The sequence below is a fragment of the Cyprinodon tularosa genome, unplaced genomic scaffold (genome assembly GCF_016077235.1).
Source record: "Cyprinodon tularosa strain WSP-4 unplaced genomic scaffold, ASM1607723v1 ctg458, whole genome shotgun sequence".
NCBI classification, from domain to species: Eukaryota; Metazoa; Chordata; class Actinopteri; order Cyprinodontiformes; family Cyprinodontidae; genus Cyprinodon; species Cyprinodon tularosa.
Genome location: NW_024039183.1, coordinates 324,959 through 341,989, shown reverse-complemented (window position 1 = coordinate 341,989; position 17,031 = coordinate 324,959). Strand labels below are relative to the sequence as shown.

The window sequence follows — 17,031 nt, the reverse complement described above, 5'->3', positions numbered from 1 at the left end:
AAGCGGCAAAATGCACACAAAGAAGAAAGAACATTTCTTCGACTACACAAAATAATTTGTACGCTTATCGTCTAAAATCTTTATTTAGATGTCACCATTAACTGATTTCCTGTTTCGGCCAGGCTTGTGTTTGTGGGTCTTCCTCCATCTTTACTGTTTTCTTGCACAACTAAAATGCTACTCTGTCAACGAGCACCCCGTCAGCGCAGAGCATCCCTCCTCTTTGCCATGATAATCTCCTGGGCTGCTCTCACAGCATGCTTTAAAACAGATGTCCGTCTGAGCAGTGGGATGTCCTTCAATCAGCTCTGCTGTATTTGGCCCACTGACAGCGGGTCCCTCCAGAATTCAACCCACTGCTTCTGTCAGATGATCAAATACCACAAGTGACTGAGAGCCATCTGGAAGCCGTCCGGATCCGCGCCATCCAACGGCATCCATGTTAAGGTCGGTCAATTCAAGCTTCGCTATACTTTCATCATTCGGCCATTTAAAGACAATATGATCTTAGTTTCATCTAAACAAACAAAAGAAAATGAAAACTCTCTCTGATATGTCATTGCTTCAAGTTTTAAAATCGGAATCAACTTAAAAGTTCATTATATTGAAACTTAGTGGTGATCAGGAAGTTGCAATTTCAAGTTTCAAGCAAATTAAATATGCTGTCTGTGCAGATAGGGTGAGAGGGGCATGGAGAGCAGCAGTACCAATAGCGTTAGCATGTGGTTTAAAAAAAAAAAAAAAAAATATCGAAGTCAAGAACCTGTCAAAATTCAGAAGTTTATATTCAATCATCAGTATATAACGGCATAATAATCAGTCTTTAATTGTGTAAGCTGCATTTTATTTTTTCTAAGGGTGAAATAATTATCCAACACACTGTGAAACTTCTTTAGCCTGCACAGATTAGAATAAAAATGAACAAACAAGTTTGTTAGAGAGAATTGGTTGGATAAAAAAGCAAACATATACATTAATAAATAAGATTTAGGACATTGTAAAAGAAAACAAGTAAAGTGAGTCATGAACTACAGTTTAAATCCCATTTATTGGAGCGTTTATTCATGCATATATGTTATATTTGAAAGCAGAAAATAATGCAAGTTAAGGTTCTACTACTGGTTTCCATTTCTCCTCCATCTAGTTAAGATACTCGAATAAAAATCCTTCTCTGATATATTAAATTACAAAATATGTTTATCATCCTTATTGACCAATTATTTCACCCACTAGTGTTAACTAATTGATAAAATAAAATGACTGAAATCTATACATAAATCTCCAGTGATATTTCATACTGTAAAGTGTGTTTTTATCACCAAAAAGATTTAGGTTGGTGATCTATTAAATACATTTTATATCTCAATAACTAGACATACTTCTGATCAGAGCCAGATTCATTTATTTTACTTGATTTCTTTCTAATGAGAGTTATAGTCCTATAAAATTCTGGTTTTGACTCCATAAAGGCAGACATGTCCTGGAATATTTCAAAACATATTTCAGCAAATAACCATAATAAAAAAGATACAAGTTTACAGGCAAATTAAATTTTAGAAAAATGAAAAACAATGCAGGAAGAAAATTGATAAAAAGCAAGAATGCATCAATAGAAAGTTTGTGTTCATACTGAGATATTATTTTTTGCTGTTTTGTATGCTAAACTGTATTATTTAAACATCCATAGTGTGAAAAAAAATGATCATGCCCATCATATTCCCTGTCATTGTCATATGACCATACAAAAATGACATATCCAGTCCCCTCCCATTCACAAAAAAACCCTTAAAAGGCAAAAAGTATGCATTCATAGTAAAACGCTTTGAATGGTTTAACGAATGTACATGAATTTTGATTAAAGGAATTGAAGGATCTCACCTCAGCTGCAGCATAACCAGGGTACAGCTCCACTCCAAGCTCCTCAGCCTGCTCCCCCAGCCAACGCACAAGGTTTCCCAGCCTCACAATGTAGTTACCATGGTTCTGCATGGGCAGCCCTACAAACATTTAGATTAATCACACAAATATAGTCCTTCTGAATGTAGCACTGCTTTATTAACTGGCTCCAGAGATGCCATATAAAAAGGAGACTCTCTGCTAAGGAAAACATATCCGAGTGAATCAAAAATAACAAATCCAGAATGTTTAGTCAAATATATATTTAGAACGCACACCACTCAAGTATATCTCATCTTTAGTATATCCATAATATTAACAAGATGCACATGGATTGCAGTAGAGGCGGAAACATCATGCAGGCTGGTTTAAATTGCTCCACTTATTTAAAATGCTTGGAGCCCTTTTATCCATGCTAAAGCAGAAACAGGAATTCATTCAGAATCCTGTTCATGATTATTTACATTGTTTAAAGGCAGAAAAAATGCAGACTACACCTTTTTGTTTGTAAATATAAACACTCTGTAAACTCATTAACTAAATAGCTCCCATTTAGCTATGCTGTATGACAGAGCAGCTTATTTTCTCTGCTGTGTCCGGAAAGTGAAGATGTGATGTCACAAAAGTGGGTGGCATTACGCAGAAATGGGTAACATGAAAGACGTTGACGTGGTGGCAGCAAGCACAGTAGAATGGGAGGGTTTTTGTGATTTAATGCCTTTCATTGAGTCTAACTGTAAGATTAAAACCAGCCAGAACAACTTGTTTAAAAGCCCTAGTATAAGGACATGGTCTCTACCACCAGATTGTTGGATTACACTAAAAACAGAGCTATATCACAGCTACCATCCACTCCATTAAATGAAGGGGAAAATATTCTGACAGCATGTTAGAGCAACACACCCTGTCATTTATTGATCATTTTAAATCTCTGTATACTGAAAATAACCAGTGTTCAACATATTTCAATCAGTAACCCAATAGGTTCCTGTTTTGTTATACCTTAAAAATACTGTATTTTCCGGACTTTGGCCGCTACTTTTGAACCATGCGGCTTATAAGAAAGTGCGGCTTTTCTGTGGATTTTTCCTAACCGCCAGAGGGGGAAGTCAAAGTTGGAAATCAAAGAATAAGGGGCTAATTTTCATTTAGCACAAGAACATGCTAGCAGCAGGCAAGATGGAGAACAATTTCCCAAATTTACACATTTTGACATTTGCTGCATTAAAGCTGCCGAACCAATGAAGAGACTGGGCTGAACTCCTGCAGAGCTGAAATTAGGGGCCGACGAAGCCCCATCATTCAGTAGAAGCTCTTACTGCTGCAAGCTAACAAGCTAACGGGAGCTAGCATTCTTCTCTGTCCCGATTCTATAGCTCCCCCTACAGGTTTGGTGGGAGACAGTTCAGTAGATATAAGTGGCTTATAGCCCAGTGCGGCTTATATATGTACATTTCCGTTTTTTTTTTGGAAGTGGGCGCGGCTTTAGTAAGGTGCTCTCTATAGTCCGGAAAATACGGTATATTTATTAATTTGCAAGAATACATTTCTGTAGAGTCAATATCCAATATAGTTGGTATTCTAAATTATTAAAATATAATTTTCTGAACTCATCATATAAAAATATTTAGCCCTTCATGTATTGGAAAGATCCTCTTGATACAAAAGAAAACTCAGGTTTTTAAGAAAACGGCCACTTAATGAATCGTTAATCGATCGATGAGATTGATCAACTTTAGAATAATCAATTAACTGAACTTGCATCCCTTCCCGATACAAGGGCTATATATCTTAAGTGATATTACTCAAAGAACAACCGCCAACAAAACAGTATGAATACAACTGAACCATTGATTTTTAACCTATGTTTAACAGAAACTTCAAATAGAAGTGGTGTCTTTTTATCAGCTTTTATAATTCAGAGATATCAGATGCAGACAGACAGACAGAGGGCCAAAGGAGGCGTGTACCTGGTAATATGGGGACAGGGATTCTGTGTTTCTCTGTAAAAATGCTGAACACGTCTTCTGTCACTGGAGTGTTCAGAGGTGCCTGAGAGACAGAGCAAACACATCCTACTTTATTTATACATTTAATTACGGTTTAATATGCCTATCAGTATTAGCACAAAAAAAACAGATCTTAGAATACAGCATTTGAGTAGGGAGGATGGGTTCATATGCTGAGGAATTCATTACAATATGTAAATCGCTCTAATACAAGATTTAACACAGCGCAAATCTGTGAATGGGGAATTATCGATAGGAGAAAAATTATTGAAGAGATGCAGAGAGAATTGATCTGGTGAGCAGAAATACACCACTTTGCTTTAAAATTCTGATTGATGTTTGGACACTGAGACCTTTTATGATGAGTAAAGGTTTCATTTGCTAAAGTAGGAGCTAACCTGTGGATTACTGAGCATTAACTTCATGCTCCAAATGTCCCCTGAGGAGTAAATAGATCCTTGTTACAATTGTGAGATTTCCAAAAGGCAAACAGCATTCCATAGTCCAACACGTCTGTAACAGATAAGAGATGCTGTTCTGTAGTGTGTTGAGTTTCATGGTCATTGCCTAAAAACTAAAACATTATGTTTAAATTCTAGTTCTTTGTTTTGAAATAATACTGCTGCAGAGATGCACTGTTCTCCCTATTTCTTGCATACATGGAGAGAACTGACCCTGTCCATATAGAAAAAATAAATTCCTAATCAGAGTAAATAAATGATAAATAAATAAATTGAACCTTATTGATCTCACATTAGAGAAATTTATCTGTGCATTTAACCCCTTCCCATTGGGAGCAGTGGGCTGCCATTGTGAGGCGCCCAGTGAGCAGTGTGGGGTTCAGGGTCTTGCTCAGGGACCCAGAGTGGCAGTCTGGGGGAGTGGGGGATTGAACTCCCAATCTCAGGATTCAAAGCCCTATGCCCTAACCACTAGACCACCACTCCCCTTAATAAGACGGGGTTTTAAGACAGAGCTGCACCCTAGCCTGGAAGGTTCTGATCTCAATTGCAGATTTTCAGCATCAGAGTTAAATGACTTTTAGGAACGATTGACATCAAAGGTCATATGATGTGTTTGGTTAAAACCCTCACTAACAATGTTCCCCAAGTGTCAATAATAAGAACGAGCGGACTTGTATCTTGATGCTTAAGGGTCATAACATATATTGAGATACTTGCCCCTCGTTCTTTCCAGTCAGGAAAGAGCTCAAAGAGGGCGCTTGGCTCCAAACAGGCTCCTGACAGCGTGTGTGCGCCGATCTGAGGGGCCTTCTCCACAAGGCACACTCGCAGCTCCTTCTCTTGTTCATTTGCAAGCTGCTTGAGGCGAATGGCTGCAGATAGACCAGCAGGACCACCGCCTACTATCACAACATCTGCCTCGTCTGCAAACCTTTCCATTTCGATACCTATGAGAGAAAAACAGGGAAGCATGTTTGTGTGTGAGCAATGCAACAAGTACAACCACGTGTGGAGGATTAAGATAACTCACGATAATAAGAAATAATAAGAATCATAAAACACAAATAGGTAAAATCCAAATAAACTAATACCGTATTTTCACGACTGTAAGGCGCACTTAAACGTCTTTTTTTTCCCTCAAAATGTGCGGTGCGCCCTTTGGTGCGGTGCGCCCTATGTGTGTTGTAACTGCGACTTTTGAGACCACCTCATTGAGGAGATGATGAAAGAGTGGCTGAATGTAAGGAGACCAGGTGTTTTTTTTCCACTCATCACCATCGCTGATAATATGTAACTCCATGCGTGCCCATCTCACAGCTGATGTGAAAAACATGGGGAAACAAATTAACGCTGTGCTCGCTGTTCAACCACTCGACATCGGTGTGAACCGGGCGCAGCAGGTGCAGCAGAAGCAGCGAGTTTACATGCAAAGTCAATGGTTGACGCGCGTATAGGTGCAGCAAAAGGTCCCGCAGCGCGTTTTGAGCAGAAGGCGCTGCGGGTTGGGAGCGTTTAAGCATCTGACGCACCGCCAACGCGCTGCTGCTGCTCGAGATGGAAAAATTGAAGTTTTGCTGCTGGACGCGCCACATCAACCAATCAGAGAAGCTGATCTGAGAGCTGACAGCGAGACAGACACAGCGCTCTGATGACATATTATATTAAGGCAAATGAAAAAGGCTGGATGGATGAGGAGATGAAAGCGTGGCTGAGGCAGGTGTATGTGAGGAGACCAGGTGTTTTTTTCCACGCATCACCATCGCTGCGTGCCCATCTCACAGCCGATGTGAAAAAAAGGTTGAATCAAATAAACGCTGTGCTCGCCGTTATCCCAGGAGGTCTGACAAAGGAACTTCAACCGCTCGACATCGGTGTGAAGTTTCCGTTCAAAGTAAGGCTGCGAGCGGCGTGGGAGCGATGGACGACAGACGGAGACCACAGTTTCAGGATAAGTGGAAGGCAGCGCCGGGCAAGTTACGCCACCGTTAGCGGATGGATTGTTGATGCTTGGACTAACGTGTCTGCTGGCTCTGTTGTTCAAGCTTTCGCAAAAGCCGGCATTATTTCTGAGGAGCCGCGCTGCACGGAAAGTGACTCTGACAGCGAAGAAGGGGAAATTGGCATGTCTGATTTAGCGCAGCTGTTTAATTCAGAAACAGAGGATGATGACTTTGATGGGTTTGATTAATACTTTGTAATAAATACATGAAAAAAGCACAAATATACTCAGTTCTTTTTCATAATATTCACTCAGTGTCTCGCTATGGGATGCAGCCTCCTGCAGCCCTGATAGAAGCATCTATCTCAATCTGCCAATCCTGATTGGCCGGTGGAAGTGCCCGTCATACGCCACGCCCCGTAGCTCCGACTACTAAAGCGTGTGCGGATCACGGCACTCCAATTCAAAACCTCTTCTGACCTGAGAGCTTATCTCACGTCGGAGCCTTCGCTAGCTTAACTGCCCACAGACGGACCTTGCTAGTTTCCGTCGCCGGACGCTAGCACTGTGCTCTGGCTTCTGCCCTGTCCGCTCACTCCAGACCGGACCGGTAACCTTTTGTCTCTCTTCCCGGCGGAATCCCTCTCGGCTCCTCTCCACGGACGCTCGAGTCGGACGAGCATTTGGCACACCAGCTACTTCCTCGACCCCGCCACGCTAGCACGCCAGCTAGCTACGGTTCATTTCCCTACCAGCACTCCAGCTCGTCGGGAAATGGCGGCCGTCCAAAACCCCCACGCCAGGGGAGACTACCGTCTTTGTGGCTGCGGGAATAAAATTTCAGGGAAAGACACCCACCCGGTGTGCAGTACCTGTCTAGGAGTCGACCACGCCAAGTTGGCCCTAGAAATTCCCGGCTCCTGTGGACACTGCAAAGTGTTCACGGTCAAGAGCCTCAGACGCAGGCTAGCCCGCCAGGTTAGCATCTCGGACCGTGATCCACTCCTCCCCACCGCCGCACAAGGTGCAGCCGCGGAGGAGGACGTGGACACAGCTGGGGAAGCCCCGGAGACTGACTACGACTGGGGTGCCCAGTGCGAGCAGCTCCATGCCCCCCCGTTTCCCGAGGAAGACGTGCTGGAAGTCAGCCCCATGGAGGAGGATGACGACACCTCGTTCCTCATATCAGAGGACGAGGAAGAGGATGACACCTTCATGGCCCCAGCACAGCCTGAGAGGCCTAAACCACCGTGCCCTTCCGCCATGGAAGACAGGGGAGCGAGCTCACCAGCTCCCTCCCTCCATGTGGACCTGCTCGACGTGTGCAAACGCGCGGCAGAGAAGCTGGAGATTCCCTGGCCGGTCGCAATAGCGGAGCCCACCCGGTCCCGCTACGAAGGCAAACGGCTTCCCCTGGCACGAAATGCGGTGAAGCAGCTTCTCCCTGTCTTCCCCGAGTTGCTGACGGAGCTCTCCAAAACATGGACTAGCTGCCCATACAGCAACAGGAGCCCTATTTCGGGCGCAGCATCCCTCGACTGCGAGGCGATGGACGCCCACGGCCTCCTCTCCATGCCTCCGGTGGAAGTCCCGGTAGCTGCGCACCTCTGCCCAGGCAGCGTGAGCCAGCTGTCTGCAGCTTCCCCCAGACGCCCGACGCTGCCAGCTAAGCCCGAACGGTTCCAGTCTGCGCTGACCGAAAAGGCATACAAAGCAGCAGCCCTCTCGGCCAGAGCCCTCAGCGCCCTCTCCATCCTCATCGCCCACCAAGCGGAGTTGTTTGGCGCGTCTGCTGAGGAGCAAGACCCGGATGCGTGGGAGGAGATGGCGGTCATCGCGGACCTGTCTCTCCGTATCCAACGTGTCGCGGTCCAGGCCACAGGGAAGGTGATGGCAACCCTCGTCGTCCAGGAGCGAGCGCGATGGCTCAGTCTCGCTAACCTGACCGACAGGGAGCGGGATGACATCCTAGATATGCCGATCGTCCCTGAAGGCATCTTCGGCTCTGCATTGGCCACAATGCAGCAAAGATGTGAGGCAAAGAAAAAGGACAACGAGGCCCTCAAACTTTGTCTCCCTTGGAAAGCCCCTGCGCCTTCACCTCCGGTGCAACCCAAAACCTTTGCGCATGCAGCCTCCCAGCCGCCGCGTTTCAAGATACCAAGACGGCCACCACCGCCAGGTCCGCCCCCTACAATGAAGAAGGAGCGCGGAGCCGGCTGGCAGGGGAAACCTGCCTCCACGACCGCTACGCCGCCGCCGCCCACAGCCGCCGCGAGCTCGGTCCCACAGGCGAGGAAGAAAAAGAGGGCGGCCTGACAGCCGCCAGTTCCTCAGTTGGTGCAGCCTGCTGTTCCCCGTTGCGCAGGCCCACCGTTTTGGCTTGTTTGTGCGCACCCCACACCACCGTTGCCCATCCCAGAGCCGGTCCGCGAGGAGAAGGACATCGCCCCGGAGGTCTGCGCGGTTGCGCCCCGAGCGGAATGTCCAAAAGCACAGTCACACACCCTTGTTCAAAGAAAGAATGGTGTCAAAATAAAAATAAATCTGTCACAGCCAGGCCACGAGCCGAGGGTGCAGATAATAAAAAAGCCAAAACAGACGATGCTCTCTCTATAAGCAGGGTGGCCGCTCAGCCCCCTGCAGCTCTGCTCCCGGGACGGGCACCGCCGTCCCCGCGGAGCAGAGCAGAGCGCTCCACCGTGCCTCCGGTGGTGCCCGAGAATCATTCCTCGGTTCCACCACAGGGGGGCGCGGGGCAGGAGCCGCAATATGTTCCCCCGCTCTCTCTCAGATGGGAAAGCTGGAGAGCAGCAGCAGCTCCACCGTGGGTGTTGCGCACAATTTCCCGGGGATACAGGCTTCAATTCGCCACTGTCCCTCCCCGCTTCTCCGGTGTAATACACTCACATGCACAGGGAGAATCAGCTCGAGTTTTACGGGAGGAAATTCTCTCTCTGATAGACAAACGAGCAGTTTCTGTCGTATCTCCCGAACAGAGTCTGTCAGGGTTTTATTCCAGATACTTCCTCGTCCCCAAACGGGGGGGGGGGAGAGGAATCCGGCCTATTCTGGACTTAAGAGCCCTGAACAAATTCCTGCGGAAATACAAGTTCAGGATGCTGACACATGCAGCTCTGTTGCGTCTAGTAAGACCGAACGACTGGTTTTCGTCCGTGGATCTGAAAGACGCGTATTTCCACATTCCCATTTATCCCCCTCACAGACAATATCTCCGGTTTGCCTTTCAAGGGGTGTGTTACGAATACCGTGTTCTACCATTCGGTCTGTCTCTCAGTCCGAGGGTTTTCATACGGTGCACAGAGGCCGCGGTAGCCCCGCTCAGACGCCGGGGGATACGTCTGGCCACGTATTTAGACGACTGGCTCCTGTTAGCGCAGTCAGAACAGGAAGCCAGGGTTCACACACACGTTGTCACAAAACACCTGATGGATTTAGGTTTTGTGATAAATATGGAAAAAAGCCACCTATCTCCAACGCAGGAGATATGCTTTCTGGGATTATCCCTGCGCTCTGTTCCGTTCACAGCCCGCCTGTCAGAGGAAAGAGTGACGGTTTTCAGAACGTGCCTTGCACAATTCCGTCTGCACAGGTCTGTCCAGTTCAGACTGTGCCTTCGGTTGCTGGGTCTGATGGCCTCAGCCATCCTCGTGATTCGCCTCGGCCGCCTTCACATGCGGGACTTTCAGCGCTGGGTCGCTTCGCTCCGAATGGACCCCGTGCGTCATGGCGCACGGCGGATAACGGTCACAGCGGACTGTATAACAGCTCTGCGCTGTTGGCGAGCCCCGTCCTTCCTGACCCAAGGGGTGCCTATGGGCACCGTCTCGTCCAGGAAAGTGGTAACCACGGATGCCAGCCTATCAGGCTGGGGCGGCATTCACGAGGGCAGGTCTGTGAGGGGTCGCTGGAGCCAGGCCCTCCAGCGCCTTCACATAAACTTTCTCGAACTTTCGGCGGTGTTTCTTTCTCTGAGACACTTCCTCCCATTCCTCTCGGGTCACCATGTCCTGGTGAGGACGGACAACACGACAACAGTGGCGTATATCAACCGCCAAGGGGGCCTGCGCTCCCGCATGTTGCACAATCTGGCGCGCGACCTGATTCTCTGGAGCAGTGCCCACTTTCTCTCCCTGAGAGCGACGCACGTCCCGGGAGACTTGAACACGGGTGCGGACCTGCTGTCCAGAGGCGCGCCGGTGTACGGGGAATGGACGCTGCACCCACAGGTCGTGGAGCAGATATGGGCGCGCTACGGGCGCGCTCAGATAGATCTGTTCGCGTCCAGGGAAAACGCTCGATGCGAGCTGTTCTTCTCTCTGAGCACTCTGAATGCCCCTCTGGGCGTAGACGCACTAGCGCACGCCTGGCCGCACGAGCTGCTATACGCGTTTCCACCGCTGGCCCTGATACCCCCCACTCTCGCCAGAGTGAGGGCATTCAATCACAGACTGATCCTAATAGCTCCGCACTGGCCAGCGCAACACTGGCTGGCGGAGATATTCCAGTTGCTTGCTGTGCGCCCAGCCTTGGGAGCTGCCGCTTCGCAGGGACCTGCTCTCGCAGGGTGCGGGGACAGTGTTCCACCCACACCCGGAGCGACTGCAGCTGTGGGCCTGGCCCGTGAGTGGCTTAATTTAACCACTGCCGGGCTCCCTCAGAGTGTAATTAATACTATCCAAAACGCCAGGGCTCCCTCCACTAGGAACCTACACTATATTGCCAAAAGTATTTGCTCACCTGCCTTGACTCACATATGAGCTTAAGTGACATCCCGTTCCTAATCCATAGGGTTCAATATGACGTCGGTCCACCCTTTGCAGCTAGAACAGCTTCAACTCTTCTGGGAAGGCTGTCCACAAGGTTTAGGAGTGTGTTTATGGGAATTTTTGACCATTCTTCCAGAAGCGCATTTGTGAGGTCGCACACTGATGTTGGACGAGAAGGCCTGGCTCTCAGTCTCCGCTCTAATTCATCCCAAAGGTGTTCTATCGGGTTGAGGTCAGGACTCTGTGCAGGCCAGTCAAGTTCATCCACACCAGACTCTGTCATCCATGTCTTTATGGACCTTGCTTTGTGCACTGGTGCACAGTCATGTTGGAAGAGGAAGGGGCCAGCTCCAAACTGTTCCCACAAAGTTGGGAGCATGGAATTGTCCAAAATGTCTTGGTATGCTGAAGCATTCAGAGTTCCTTTCACTGGAACTAAGGGGCCAAGCCCAGCTCCTGAAAAACAACCCCACACCATAATCCCCCCTCCACCAAACTTTACACTTGGCACAATGCAGTCAGACAAGTACCGTTCTCCTGGCAACCGCCAAACCCAGACCCGTCCATCAGATTGCCAGATGGAGAAGCGCGATTCGTCACTCCAGAGAACGCGTCTCCACTGCTCTAGAGTCCAGTGGCGGCGTGCTTTACACCACCGCATCCGACGCTTTGCATTGCACTTGGTGATGTATGGCTTGGATGCAGCTGCTCGCCCATGGAAACCCATTCCATGAAGCTCTCTGCGCACTGTTCTTGAGCTACATGAAGTTTGGAGGTCTGTAGTGATTGACTCTGCAGAAAGTTGGCGACCTCTTCGCACTATGCGCGTCAGCATCCACTGACCCCGCTCCGTCAGTTTACGTGGCCTACCACTTCGTGGCTGAGTTGCTGTCTTTCCCAAACACTTCCATTTTCTTATAATACAGCTGACAGTTGACTGTGGAATATTTAGGAGCGAGGAAATTTCACGACTGGATTTGTTGCACAGGTGGCATCCTATCACAGTTCCACGCTGGAATTCACTGAGCTCCTGAGAGCGACCCATTCTTTCACAAATGTTTGTAAAAACAGTCTGCATGCCTAGGTGCTTGAATTTATACACCTGTGGCCATGGAAGTGATTGGAACACCTGATTCCAATAATTTGGATGGGTGAGCAAATACTTTTGGCAATATAGTGTATATGGCTCCAAGTGGGGACTGTTTGAGCGGTGGTGTCTTGAACGGGACTACGTTCCTTTTCAGTGTTCTGTACCAGCGATTCTGTCGTTTTTACAGGAACTGATTGATAAAGGAAAAGCTTTTTCCACGGTTAAGGTTTATCTGGCAGCTATAGCAGCATGCCATATAGGATTTGGAGACAAAACGGCGAGCCAACACCCTTTGGTTTGTCGGTTTATGAAGGGCGCCCGCAGGCTCCTCCCCGTCTCCAGACCTTTGCTGCCTCCGTGGGATTTGTCGGTGGTTCTGGAGGGGCTTAAGGGACCCCCATTTGAACCGTTGTTGGGGTCCAGTCTTAAACATCTGTCTCTCAAGACAGTGCTGTTACTGGCCCTGGCCTCTGCAAAACGAGTCAGCGACATTCATGCGCTCTCTGTGAACCCCGCATGTACCCGGTTCGACCCGGAATACACGCGTATGGTTCTGAAGCCCAACCCGGCCTTTGTTCCTAAAGTGGTTGGTTCTTGTTCACCGATCGAGCTAGCGGCGTTCGCCGCCCCCCCAGGTGAACGGCGAGCGCACACGTTGTGCCCTGTTCGAGCCGTGCGCTCTTATATGGACAGGACGCAGAGCTTCAGGATGAGTGATCAGCTCTTTGTCTCCTGGGCGGAGCCCCGTAAGGGGCAGCCGATCACAAAGCAACGCCTCGCCCACTGGGTGGTGGAGGCTATAGCTTTGGCGTATGGAAGCAGGGGTCTGCAGCCCCCGGCGGGTCTGCGTGCACTCTACCCGCGGGATGGCTGCGTCCTGGGCTTTATTTCGGGGAGTGTCCGTTCAGGACATTTGTTCAGCGGCGAATTGGTCTTCGCCTCTGACTTTTGTCCGGTTCTACATGCTTGACGTGTCTGGACCGTGCGTGACCAGTGCGGTCCTAGAGTCATAACTGACCTTGTGGACCTTCCCCATCGGCCGGTTCTTGTTCGATAAGCTGTCTGGCAATACGGGAGCTACCATATCCCATAGCGAGACACCGAGTGAATATTATGAAAAAGAACGTTTGGTTATCTAACATAACCCCAGTTCTTAGAATAATATGAGCGAGGTGTCTCGCCAGACGACCCTTCTTGCAGGGCGGCGAGAAGAGGTTTGCTTGTTGAATTGGAGTGCCGTGATCCGCACACGCTTTAGTAGTCGGAGCTACGGGGCGTGGCGTATGACGGGCACTTCCACCGGCCAATCAGGATTGGCAGATTGAGATAGATGCTTCTATCAGGGCTGCAGGAGGCTGCATCCCATAGCGAGACACCTCGCTCATATTATTCTAAGAACTGGGGTTATGTTAGATAACTAAACGTTTTGCTCCCGCTCTATTTTTCTACCTGAAAACTTAATTCAACAGCAGCCTCTGGGCCGGGTCTCCTCCGCGTATACCGCGGTGGCTGGCAGGTGTTTTTTCATCTAAATAATCTAAATCTTGCAGCTATATTTGCTGTGATCAGTGGGAATAAAGTAGTTTTAATATGTTTTTAAGTGAGAAAGGCCACCTGAAAACTTCATAATTGCAGCCAGATTATTATCCTGCCTATACTATTTCTGTCGGAGCCGCTCAGACCCCCACATACCAGCGGTGCGCCGACAGTAGAAATCCCTTCATAAGCAGCCTCTAGGCTGGGCAGCCTCCGGGTTCACGCGGTGGCTGGCAGGTGTTTTTCATCTTAATAATTTAAACTGCAGGCACCAGGATACCGGCAATAAAAGCGAACATATTCCGTCTGCAGGTTTCAGGATTTTAAGTTAATTTAGGAGTGATCACAGCGCTGTGTCATCTGCGATGTGTCTGTCTCACGGCCAGCTCCCAGGTTTGATTAATACTTTGTAATAAATACATGAATAAAGCACAGTCATACTCAGTTTTGCCCCCGCTGTATTTTTAAATACGCAGTAGAGGTATTTAAAGGTAGTAGAGGACATGTACCTGTATATAAAAAATGCGCCCCATAGTCCGGTGCGCCTTATGTGTGTGTTAAATACAGAAATGGGACACATAACTGAGAGTGCGCCTTTTAGTACGGTGCGCCTTATGTTCGTGAAAATACGGTATATGAAAACATGCAGAATTAAGACAAAGCTGGGAGAATATTTCAGATTTTTCAACCCATTTTACTAATGATTCAAGATAAGGGCCAGTGTGCAGTAGTTGGAGACAATTGGTACCAAATTCTGCTTATGAAAAGAGTCTGCAGGTATTTAAGAGGGACACACATGGCCTTAGAGACAAAAAAAATAAGTCTTTGAATTTATAGTGCAAAAACAGGACCCCTTATTGTGTTCTGTTCAAGATTAAAAAGATCATGAATTGCTTTTTAATTGTTTATGGAGTTAAAGTTATCTATAATAAATAAAAAATAATTGGTTTTTACAACCGATTTCACTTTTAAATAGCATATGAGTAAAAAGTATCAGTGGCCACAAGGTTTCTAATAGAATAGAGAATAGAATGTGCAAAAAATTAAAAGCCATTTTAACAATAACACTTTCTAAAAACAGACATGTTTACAGGAAACATGAGATAGTTTTGATTCATATGCCTGTACAGCTGTAATTCTATTGACATATATTGGACAATGCATCTTACAAGACCTTTTTTTCAGTTTTACAGGTTCTGACTGATAAAAACAGCTTAAAAGGAAAACACAAAATAAACGACAACAAAAAATAACACATGCCAAAGGATAGATAAGATTTGGCATGTGTTATAAAGATCCTTTCCCTTTACCTTAATCTGAGTACATACACGAAGGGAGTGTATCAAAGACCGCACTGGAGTCCAAAAGAACAAAGATATTTCCCCCCCTGTGTTATCAGCCACCATAAGGTATGAAAAAGTTTTGAGAAAGAGGCTAAAGTTATAAACCACAGCTGCACACAGTTTTACTCCAATACTATGAACCATGACAGGTGAAAGGAAACGACACACGGTAGAGACTGGGACATTTGTTGTTTTGGAACCAGAATAACATGTTTGTTATGAATTGGAAGAGAGTGACAAGGACAGAAGGGAGGAAGTATTAGGATATTAATTTCATGTCGTCCTTACAAGAGCTGAATTTGGGAGAATCATTGATTTCTGCATTGATCAAACCCTACAAAACAAAAAAAAGACACTACGCGACTTAGATCTAGCTATTAAGGCCTATCCAAGTATTGTCTAATATGTATTGATTGTTATAAGCTTCTCAAGGTCAAGATTGAGAAGCTGATGTTTGCATTGAATCAGTCGAGCTCTCAGATTGAATCGGCTTGTCATTTACAAACAGATCAATTAAATCAGCAGTACTCTAAGGGGAGCGTTTATATTCCATATCCAAGCAGTTTATTTTCTTTTAAAGGAAGGAAAATACTGGCAGTATGTAGAATAGTGAGTATAATACTCTGCACATACTACTTTGGTTACTCTGGCACTATAATATAAAAACTGGGTTTAACCACAGGAATAGTAAAATGGAAAAAAATACATTTTACACCTTGGTAACATATTGCCAAACATTTCTAAATGTGTTTTAAACTATAATAACTAGCAGCCGTTTCTGTCTACTTAGGGTGTGTTGCAGAAAAGGAAATAAAAAAGTTCACATTGATATCTTTAAGACAATCAGGTTGGATCATTAATATACCAAGATCTCATGACGGGTATAAAAACATGAGCGACCTTTATGCAAGAGGTGGATACCTGGCTCTCTTATATAAAAGAACTTCAGGAAGTTACTCTAGCTATAAATACAGGGCGTTGAAGGTCTCACCTTCCCATCTTGAGTCTTTATCTCGGGGATGAATGGTGTAGTGTGTGGTGATGCGGGGTGCTGACACTGAAGAGCAGGTCCTCCTGTGTATACTGCTGTAGAGTTGAGGGGCTGCAGGGTCTGTCTGCAGTGTTGTGAATGCCCTGATACATCTGTGTGCTGCAAGAAAGATCCCAGATCAGACCAGTTAGAACAGGTGGCTGGGAACCACTTTTAACTGGTTCAGATTGGTAAAACTGTATCCTCTGAAGAAAGATTTAAATCAGTTCCATTAGGCAAAAAAACAACAACAACAACAAGTTTCAGCTTTATTAGGCTAAGAAGTTTAACTAAAACCATTACTACAACAAGATGATGTGCTTAGAAAACAGCTGTCAAACAGATAAAAACACATCAAGTTTTGAGTCTTTTTCTGAAAAATAATACTGTTATTTATTTTCAACAATAACTCATAAGAACAGTCTGAAATATCTTAATATTCAGCAGATATTTGTTTCACCCATTTCATGTGACCCAAATAACCGATTCAACTTTCACCCAGATTAGCATTATGCTAGCAAAAATGAGCATGCTAATGCGATTTAACATTTTTTTTTATTCCCCCATTATATACGTAAAAAATAAAGAAATAAGGAGAAACATCGACTTATGTTAATAGCTGAGCATGAATTCACAACAGAGTTTAACTTTGTAAGTTTAAATGAAAACCAAACCAAAGTGCAGCCTGTTAGGCTAAATTAGCTTCCCTACCTTTGCATGTGTATCTGCTGACTGGAAACATCCTCTGTCCGTTAGCGCTAAGCCACCAGAAGACCAGAGCTCCCCTTTCAAAGTCGGGCAGAGAGAGGTGGCTCCGTGTTTCCTCCGAACCCGGTCCAAAGTTTATGAAACCCGGTCGCCCAGCAAGTGACCGCAGAAACTGCCTTACAAAACACGTCTCATAACACAGACGGTGGGTGGGGAGCGTCAAAAG

The 17,031-nt window shown here is 46.4% G+C and overlaps 1 protein-coding gene across 1 annotated transcript in view; it reads right to left on the bottom strand.

The window, feature by feature from the left end:
• The window catches only part of etfdh (electron transfer flavoprotein dehydrogenase), a 26,052-nt gene extending 9,021 nt beyond the window's left edge, over positions 1 to 17,031 (bottom strand). The window contains exons 1-5 of the mRNA XM_038300835.1: positions 16,809 to 17,031; positions 16,059 to 16,217; positions 5,087 to 5,316; positions 3,867 to 3,948; positions 1,879 to 1,997 (exon numbers count right to left, since the gene is read on the bottom strand). Coding sequence (XP_038156763.1) covers positions 1,879 to 1,997; positions 3,867 to 3,948; positions 5,087 to 5,316; positions 16,059 to 16,217; positions 16,809 to 16,839 — 621 coding nt within the window. The 5' untranslated portion in view covers positions 16,840 to 17,031. The remainder of the gene's footprint in view (positions 1 to 1,878; positions 1,998 to 3,866; positions 3,949 to 5,086; positions 5,317 to 16,058; positions 16,218 to 16,808) is intronic.